We start from the raw sequence: 9,841 nt of genomic DNA on the forward strand, positions 1-9,841 counted from the left end.
TATCCTCACAGGCAGGCTCAGCCCCATGGCTCTGAAAGGACACAAAAACTTGTATCTTCCTCTGTCAGTGGTCACGCAGGAGACACACAGCCACATGCACCAGCACAGGGTAGAGCCTGGACAGATGTGTGATGTTCAGCGCACCCGCTGCTCCTGAGCCTGCACGGCAGCCTGGGGAGGTTGCAATAGCCACAAAACCATAGCGGCACTGGTGGGAATGGATCTCCAGAGCCTCCACGCTTGCTGCGAGCAGGAGATTGGAGCATTGCCAGCACTAGCACAGGGCAGGTATAGCATGGTCAACTTTCATATTGAAAACCCCCAAGGGGAGACCCTGCGCAGATTTGGAGTTCTTCAAAGCGTCCATATAGCTCATTACTAAGCACAAAGCTCTTGTCCATGGTTTCCAGCTGCTTGTGGCTGAAGTTTATGCAGTTTGTGGCCATGTGTCTCAGGTCCTTGTGCAACAGGCTCACCACTGTACCTGCTGCAGAAAGCATGCTTTCTGTGTATGTCTGGTTTCCCTAGCTTGCAGGTAATAAAAGGTCTGGAGAGAAATAACAAGCATCTAGACCTTATCCACAAACAATACACAACCAAACCTACCCAATTTGTGCCTTCTAAGTCATCAAGTTCTATCATGCATGTCCTCCAGACACTGAGTTCTGCTCCCTGAACTTGCTGCAGAAGCTGAGTTCAGGAGCAGATTGCACAAGACCTGTATCGCCAGTGATGCCTTTTTGTTAGACTGAAACTTAAGACTAGCACCAGGGCTGGTGCAAAGAGAAAAAACAGGTTGAAATAATGGGGAACAAGGGCCAGAAGACCTCTATACTCCGGGAAACAATCCAGTCCACACTGATAGCTGCTCCGACAGGAAGGAAGAAAGGAAGGCATTAAGGCAGGACAATTCCTCTCCCGGCTACCCCCCAAAGCAGCTAGCAAACCTGCCAACAAAGGGGTGCAGTGCAGTCCTTGCAGGAGAGACAGGCAGAGAGCCAGCAGGCAGCTGTCACAAAGCTAAGAGCTGGCAGACTCACTTCTCTTCCAGCTGGTGACAGGGAAGTGGGGAGACGAGCTGGCACAGCAGCCGAGGAGACCTGCCCTACACTGAGGTAGCCAAGCTGCAGAGGCAGGACTCTGCTCTACCGAGGGTGGAAGAAGCTTATAGACATGCCAAGACCAGGAAGGACATTGGAAGAGAAAATACAGCTCTTCAGGAGGGAAAATGAGGATGGAAACCGTCTGATTCACCTCACCGCACCGAGGATGGGAATGATGGCTGCGCTTGCTGCTTCGTGCATCCCCCCTCTCCCCCCCCTCCCCCCCAGGCAGCAATGCAATGCAATGCGACCTCCCCAGCTCCGTGTACAGGCTGCAGCTTCCTGCAGTACCACAGAAAAGGTCCAGATGGACCAGGATCAGCAGCACCAGCCCAGCCCCAGCCTCAGCCCACAAGGTAGCTCACCCAGGATGTACCGTCCCTATCTCTGAGAGAGGAGTAGGTGCCCTGAATCCAAGACTCATTTCCTACTTCAGAATCCCAAGGAAGGCAACTCCTCATGTTCACCTACTGCAGAGAGCTTTAGCCTCCTCTACCCCAAACTGTTCTGCAGGAACACTCAAACACCTTCCCACCCCACTCTGTTTCCTCCCTCTCATGTCCCACTTGGATACCTGGAGTATAGCACACAGAGAAGAACCTGCGTCCACACAGATTTCATCCTGCTGATGAGCTCATGTGAAAAATTCTCCATGGAGCAGAAAGTACAGGTGTCTTCATGGGATTGGAGCTCTCTGTAGCAGTGCATAGCAGCAGGACAAGAGAGTGGACATGAAAAGAGACTGGAGAGGTGCTGAGTGGATAAAAGGAGAAACTTCTCCCCCATGAGGGCAGCCAGGTTGCCTGAAGAAACAGTGCTGTCTCCAACCCTGGAGGTTTTCAGGACGCACTTCAACAGGCTTGAGCAAACTACAGGTTATAGCTGACGATCCTTTGAACACAACCATGGAACAGAAGCTTCCCAACGCCTCTCCCAGCCTAAGTTATACTATGATCTGTACCCTTTTGTGGTGGGAAGAGACCCTGGTGTATGTGCACCCCCACTGCTCTTCCAAAGCCCCTGCTGAGGCTCTGGCTGCACTTTCCACCCACTTCTCTTCATTGCTGCTCCCACCACTCTGGATCACCCCTCACCAACCTCCTCCTGGCCCCAATCACACATGGTCCCACCTCCACAGGAAAAAGAAGCTGTCTAAAGAGATTTGGGTGGTAGCAGCACTATATCTGCCCCTCTCCGCTCACAGCCCCTGACAGAGCCCAGGGCATCCACTGTCTCACTGGGAAACTTTCAGGGGTGGCAGGATCTGTTGAGGGGGATTTTCATGAGTTTCCCCATGGATCTATTTTCAAGCCCTTCACAGCTGTTCCTATCAGTGGTTCCCTCTCCGTGTTTTCCTCTAGCCTTTTTTCCAGCTATGCCTTGACAAGGGAGCAATCAAAGATAAAAAGGCACCATGTCCTGCCACTCTTGCTCATTTCAGGAAGGAAGGGTTTCCCCCTGGGTGCTGATTTTGCTAGGTTACAGAGCTACGCTGATGTTAAGATCAAAGTAATTTAGGATATACGGACCTCCACAGACCTCTGGACTAGATCTCCACTCAAAGCAGGTCCAAGTTCAATGGTGGATCCAACTCCAAAGACAGGTCAGGTCACTCAGGCTCTGTGCAATCAAGTTGGGAAGACCCTGAAGGACAGAGAGCCCAGGACCTCACTGACTCCCTCTTCCAGGGGCTGAACATGCTCACAGTAAAAGTTTTTATACTTCCAGTCCCACCTTTTCCCACTGCTACAACACAGAGCACGACTCCCGTCAGGATTTTACTTCCCGTGTTTGGCTGCAACCCCAGCACCCAAACCTTCCCAGCCCTGGTCCTGTTGGTTGTTGGTGCAAAGCCTGGCATCACCACAATAGCCTTGTGCACCATGAGGGACAAGCAGCCACATTAGTGTCACACATCCCACTTTTATAACTCTGGCTATGCGAGGCTGGGTAATGCTTTCTCCTGCCTCCCTCATCCCCCACCACAGCAGACATTTAGTTCTGTAAATCAAATCATTAACAGCGAGGAGGTTGTTAAAAGTGAGATCTTCTTGGACAGACCAGGGAGCCCAGCTGGAGGGGTGCTGGAGGGGTGAAAACCTGTCAGGAAGCATTGGGCACCTGCCCCAGAAAAGGCAATAGAGAAGGAAAGGGCTGTTTGCCCCATCCAGGCACTTGGGAGCCCCTAGGGCTTCTCTGGAGAGAGCAGACAGGGCTGAGCAGGGTCCCGCAGGTCCGCACGGCTGGCGGCAGCGCTCCTCGCCGGGAGTCTCGGGCAGGTGGCATGATGCAGAGCCGCAGACCAAAGTCTTCCAGCATCTTCCCGGAGGGCCGCTGGTCCAGCAGCGCCTGGCGAACCCCGCAGCTGGCTCTCTCCCGGGCTCCGGTACCCGCCGTCGGGCCGCCCGGCCTCTCCGGCGCTGCGTCAGAGCGGCGGGACGAACCTGTCTTGGCCGCCGGGGTAAGCTCCGTGCCGCTGCCCGGGATCGGCGGCGCCCAGCTGTCCGCCGGCTCCGTAGACGTGTGGCAGCGGCGGGTACGGCACGGGAGAGCGGCGCCCGTAGAGCCCGGCGGGGGCTGGCGGCGAGGCGGGCAGCACGATGCGCCCCGACGGCGTGTACAGCTGACCGGGACCTCCCGGTGCGTAAGGCGCGGGGCCGGGGGGCAGCGGGGCGTATCCGTGCGGCAGGGCGGCGGCGCAGCTCTGCGGGGGGAAGGCAACGGCGGCGGCGGCGAAGGAACATGAAGCAGCGGGGGGTGCCGGGGGCAGGTCGGCCGCGGGCGGCGGGGCGGACAGCGGGAAGAGGCGGCAGGGCTCGTCGGGGCGCTCGGCGAGGAAGGCCGGGTAGGTGGAGAGATCGCTGCGTTTGAAGCGCTTCCTGCGACGGAGGAAGGAGCCGCTCTCGAACATGTCGCGGGCGTGAGGGTCCAGCGTCCAGTAGTTGCCCTTGCCAGGGCGGCCGGGCTCCCGCGGCACCTTGACGAAGCAGTCGTTGAGGGTGAGGTTGTGACGGATGCTGTTCTGCCACTTGCGGGGGCTATCGCGGTAGAAAGGGAAGCGCTCGGTGATAAAGCGATAGATGCCTCCCAACGTCAGTCGCCGCTCGGGCGCTTGCCCGATGGCCATAGCGATGAGGGCGATGTAACTGTAGGGCGGTTTGCCCCGCTCCGCAGGGCGCTTGCGCCGCCGTCGGCCGCCCCGCGCCCCCAACGCCGCCGCCGCCTCCTGCCCCTGCGGCGCAGCGTCCGCCTTCAGCGGCGGGGGCAGCGGCGGCAGCGGCGGCAGCGGCGGGGGGCCCGGCGGCAGCCGGCTCTCGGCTGTCATGCGGCCGTCGGGGCGGCCCCGCGCCGGGCCGAGCCGAAGAGGCGCAGCTCGGCGCCGCTGCGGCTTTTATGCGGCGGTGTCCGGCGGCTCCGCGCCCGGACGGCCGGCACTCCCCCTGCAACGCCCCGCAGCCCGGGAGGCGCGGGCAGGGCCGGGCGTGCCGCCGCCGCCGCCGCGGTAACGGGCAGGGGCAGCGCCAGCCCCCCTCTCGCGGTCCCCGTTCCCCTCCCGTGGTCCTCATCCCCAGCGCCATCGGGGCGCCGCTATCCCTCCTGCTGTCGTTAGGAGCGCTCAGCAAGCAGCAAGCAGCGGGCGGAGCGGGAGGGTCTCCCGTGTCCCGGTGCGGTGTCGCGGCATGGGCATTTCCAGATCCACTCCTGAGCGGCTCCGAGACGGTTCGCCAGGCGGCTGAGGGGAGGCGAGGTGCGGTGTGGTGCGCGGCCGCAGCTGTCCGCCTGGATGCTGACTGTCGGCGGCACTGGGAAGCGTCGCCCGAGCAGCCCTACACTTCTTCACGGTAGTGAAGAGGCAGAAACGAAATAAACGTTGCTACCCCCTCAACCCGGTGACAGATGTGTGTGGGGAGAGATAGTAAGTGTGTGCTTGCACAGCACAATTGGAGTGCCGAGTTGCTATGTAAGATACGGTCAGAATGGGGCTCTCACCTCCAGTCCCCTACAGTAATTCGGCACACAGCTGGACTCTCGTGCTTTGTTTTACCCCTGGTCAGACCTGCTCGTCGTTGATCCTTGTGTCACAGGATCTCCAGATAAATGATCCTTCCAACTAGGAAGGATCCTTCCACTGGCTGTGGCTGGGACATTACCTACCTGTCAACTCTCTCCTACTTGCTCAGATAGTTGGGGCTGAGGGTCAGATCCTTGGTCTCTGGGTTAGAACAAGTGCTGTAAGTGCACACAGTTGGTGAGGAACACTTGGCCAGAGCTTGTACCCCTGCAGCACCCACCCGCGGGGCTGGAGTCAGCACAGCCTCCGTGCCTGCTGTCATGGTCATCCTTGGGAGACCCGGGATAAAGGGAACAGCAGGAGGTCCTAGAAAAGGGTCAGTGCATGCAGGTGTGCACAGGGATGCATGGGCATGGCAGGGTGAGCAAGCACAGGTACATGGGTGTGCAAGGGCAGTGTGGGGTCGAGGATGTGCATTAGAGCTTGTGGCTGTGTATTGACATGTGAGTGTGTGTCCAAACATGTGCCAGTGTGCTGGATCCATGGCATGAGTGTCCACAGGTACGTAGGAATGGCTATGGACAGCTGGGTGAGCAAGGTGGATGTGCATAAGCATGCAGTTTCTGTGTGTGGCTGTACAGCCAGTTCTGCCTGTGTCTTAGTGCTTCTGTCAGTTCTCCCAGAGCTTGAGTCTGAGTCTCTCTGTGGGCAAAGCTTTCCCAAAGCCCCTTGCCCATTGCACAAAGGGTGTTTAAGGGAGTAAAGGGAGTTGGGAGATGTTTATCCAAGTGAAACAGGGCTCCCTTGGGGGTTCCCAACAAAGCTTTCTCTCTGCTTGAAGAAAAATTGGGGGGTGGGGGTGTAAGGATCTATTTGCATGCAGCAAACAAACCCCAGCCCTGGTTTTTACTTAAATAAGGGGACAGCAGAACTGTCTTTGCCACATGCTTACTTGTGCAACTTCCCAGTGACCGAACAAACCGTGGAGCCAGCAGAATAAGCCATGAAGCGGCACTCTTGAGGACTCGTGCTTGCAGTCCCTGTAGCTGGATGCAGATTTCAGATCCCATGCTGCACACTTTGTGCAGAAAGGAAAATCAGTCTCCCGTTCTGACGCTGCTGCTCCTGAAGTACACACAACACTAGGGTAGCGTTACCCTGGAGGAACCAAGAAACTGGCTCCTTCAGTGTCGAGAGGTGAGCAGCGGAGCTGCCCCGGAGGCAGTGCTCTGCCCTCTGGCTCCCGGGACGCGGCAGCCGGAGATGGGTTTCCCTATCAGATATTCCAAGAGGCAGCGCGGTGGTTCAGCCGCCTCCGGCGCTGTGTGCGTGCCTGCGCCATGCCAGTTCCGTGCCTCCAGAGGGCAAAGTCAGATCGTGCTTCACTTCGCACTTGCAGAAGGATGAGGATGAGCGAAGTGCGCGCTGGAGCGTTGTGCCGAGCGGCTGCATTTGCCCTCCCTGCTGGGGATGAGAATCCTTTTCCAGGAAAACGCTTTCCTTGGCAGACCCCAGCGTGTAAGCAGAATGAAACGATACCCAAACAGCGTGTGCTGGCTCTTGTGCCTTCTCATTTCCTCATCAGGCAGGTTAACTGTAAAACTAACGCCAGTGTTTGCGAGTGAAGTGGGAGTTATATACTGTGGTGGCCTGGAGACAGTCCTCAAGCTGACATTAGCATCAGCCTGTTTAAAAACATTCTCAACTCTCCACTCTGGGAGCAGGAATACACCCCTTTTTAAGCACTCATGTTTCTCTTGAATACCATCTCCTATGTGGAAAAAACTATGGGAAATGTGAAACTCAGACTCACCCAGGTGGATCTCAGACTGCACATCTCTTCCACCTGTAAATCAAAGTATTGTGTGCTTCTGGAGCAGAAGAGTTGGTGCTTTTCATGTTTGTGAATATTCTGTTTTCTCTTTTGATTCAGTTATAGTTCGAGGGGGGACAAAGGTATGTAAAATAGAAAATGCCACGCATTGACTAAATATTTTGAGGTCATTTTGCAATAGAAAATGTATGGTATCTACAGGAGTGTTAAAAATATAAAAGCTACTTCTGTTATAGCTCGGACTTTCTTTCGGTCTCTGGGAGGAAGTCCAGAGTCAGCATTTTCCTGTGTGAATTTCCCAGCTCAGATGCTGCCTTCACTGAGCTCTGGAGCCTTCAGCTGACCAGAATGGTCACTGATTCTGAGACCAGGCACTTCAGAATGTACCCTACATAAAGCCATTGTGCCTTGGCCTCTCAAGACTACAGTGAGCACCAGTAGATGCTAGAGAGTTAGCCCAGCCAAAATCCCATCTGCTTGGATCTCCAAGAGCAATTTCCACTCGTTGAAAAAATCCAGTCCTTTAGGCTTCATTCCCTGCACAGTTGTTCCCATATTACAAACTGCACCATTGAGATTCCTTGAGAGTAAACTAGTCAAAAGCTCTGTTCTCCTTTGGCCCTGTGACCTGAGTTGCTTCTCCCATGTCAGCCAGAGGGAAGCAGACATTAAATGTGTGGACACATCACACTGCACATTAAGTGTAGCACACTCACAGTTTTGTTTCCACCACCAGGTCTCCTCTCCTCTTTGAGGAGAGGAAACGTTTTGCTTTCCCAGGAAGAACAGAGCTGTCTTTAACGTGCTCCAAGTCAAGGGCTAAGTAGAGCCAAAATATCCGAGATGAGATTGGGTGAATGCAAATGAAGTGAGAGCACACACCCCATAGCACAACCTTCACTGCAGGCTCCTTGCCCTGCAGTGGGATGGCAAGGGCTTTTTTTGTTTGTTTGGGACTTTGCTTATTTTGTTTGTTTGTTTGCTGTTTTTTATTGGCTCTGTATTTGGTGCAAGGACCTTGCTGTTCATGTGTTCAGACCATCAAGGACAGATGGTCTCCACACCACCATGCTGCTTTGTGACAAAGGAGCCTTACCTGCAGCTCATGATTGAGATCTGGGAGGGGACCACAAGCCTGAGTCCTGGAACAAGACAGATGATGGGGACATCCTTCTTTCACTTTCAGAGCATGTGTCTGCAAAAAAATGTGTCCCAAGTCACTTAACTTAAGACACCTCACACCTGACTGGATTTAGTGGGAGGCAAAAGCAGAGAGGTGATTGCATGGATTCTGGAAACACTTTATACACAGAGTGTGTCATGGGGACCCAGATGAAACTTCTGAGGGAGAAATGGTGTGCAGCTGCCACATGGAGTCCTGTCATGTGGCAGAAGAGGGTCTGGAAAACAACAGACTCGTGGATGTGTCCATTGCATATTTGCATCAGATGTTCACATGCCTTGTCTTGTGAGAGCAATGTTTCACCTAATCAACAGGATGGTTGTTTATCATCTGTCCTGGTTTTCCAAATTAATGCTGCTTTTCATCCCCTGGTTGAGTTGAGAAATAATTGCTTGTTGAGAGCATCACATCGATATAGCCAGGTTCACAAGAGAGAGGTTTGAGTTAGCTGTGGTGGTCATTCTTTTGTAGACCAAAAGAAAACCCATGGTGGTTTTAAAACAGGCCATGACCACGGGCTTTGGGAGGCGAAATGCACTGGTGAGAGAGGTCTGGGAACGTCATTCTCCATCCAGCATGGCTTCACGTGGGCTGATCTGGAGGGCAGCCACAGAAGCCACAGAGCATGCTTGTCTGACAGCCCAGCGTGTCCCCTGACTGATGGAGGATGGGCAGCATCTGCAGAGGGCATTCTGTGACAGGCTTTCTCAGAGCAGGGCATCACCTCCGCCTGCTGTCTTGGGATCCCCTGCCCCATGGTGGGGAATTCGGCGTGAGTGCAGTAGCAGAGGGATTGGCATAGAGCAGGTGGGATGTAGGTATTGTAGATGTAGTTTGGTGCTGTAGGGTGATGAACTGAGGGAGTGGCTGACATAAGAAGAGGCAGGGAAGAACACCAGAAATGGGAGCAATGGACTGCAGGAAGCTCACAAAGCCCAGAAAACGTGCTGGTGGGGCAGGGCATGGGACAGGATAACTGTATGCATTGGTCCCAGCAGGAAAGCAACCAGCAGAGCCGGGGTCCTGTTGCAATGGAGCGGGGTCACAGTGTGCATGAGATTGAATATGTGCCAGGAGTGACTCTTGCTGTGGGTAAGGCACACTGTCCTGTGTTTCATGAGGAGGAGCACAGCTTGTCATGCACACCTAGATGTGTGCCAGCCTGCCCAAACAGCAGGTTAGACATGCAACCTTGCTGTGCAAACTGGCAATGGGAGACACATGTAGCTAAGATACAGAGCCACAAGCCAAAGCAGTAGAAACACTACATGTGATGCAGGCAGCAAGGATCAGACTCCTCCGCAGTGGAAGCGGAGCGGATCCAGCCTGAGCTGGATGGGCCATGACACATTAATTTGTTCTCCTGCTCAGGCAGTTTTTAGAGGTGGTTTGCAAGAGAATAAGCTGCCTATTCTTGCCTTTGCACAGCCAAGACATTACTGGGAGTTGAGCAGATCTGTCAGATGCTGTAAAAGGAGGAACTGGCTTTTTCTGGGAGCATGCAAAGCAGAGTCAGGATGTCTGCTGTAAGCCAAAAAGCACTTGCTCTGCCTTTTTTAATTTTGCAGGTGTTGCGAGGTTTGCATGGCTGTTGCTCCCCCAAAGCCTGTGCATTTCAGGAGCTCATGAAAATCTTCCGGATGGGTATCCTTGAATAGCCATCAGGCTCTGTTGGCATGGAAATAAGTTCTTTCTGTTTTGCCTATCAA

The 9,841-nt window shown here is 54.6% G+C and overlaps 1 protein-coding gene across 1 annotated transcript; it reads right to left on the reverse strand.

Annotated features, from left to right (window-relative positions):
• Nucleotides 1–1,364: 1,364 nt before the first annotated feature.
• Nucleotides 1,365–4,428, reverse strand: FOXE1 (forkhead box E1). Its single transcript, XM_034072860.1, has one exon. The coding sequence runs from the start codon at nucleotides 4,426–4,428 to the stop codon at nucleotides 3,529–3,531; it is 900 nt and encodes a 299-aa protein (XP_033928751.1). The 3' UTR covers nucleotides 1,365–3,528.
• Nucleotides 4,429–9,841: the final 5,413 nt, after the last annotated feature.

This window comes from Melopsittacus undulatus, chromosome Z (genome assembly GCF_012275295.1).
Source record: "Melopsittacus undulatus isolate bMelUnd1 chromosome Z, bMelUnd1.mat.Z, whole genome shotgun sequence".
Taxonomy (NCBI): domain Eukaryota; kingdom Metazoa; phylum Chordata; class Aves; order Psittaciformes; family Psittaculidae; genus Melopsittacus; species Melopsittacus undulatus.

Coding starts and splice junctions, on each gene's coding strand:
- FOXE1 (XM_034072860.1), bottom strand. CDS start 4,428: ATGACAGCCGAGAGCCGGCTGCCGCCGGGCCCCCCGCCGCTGCCGCCG.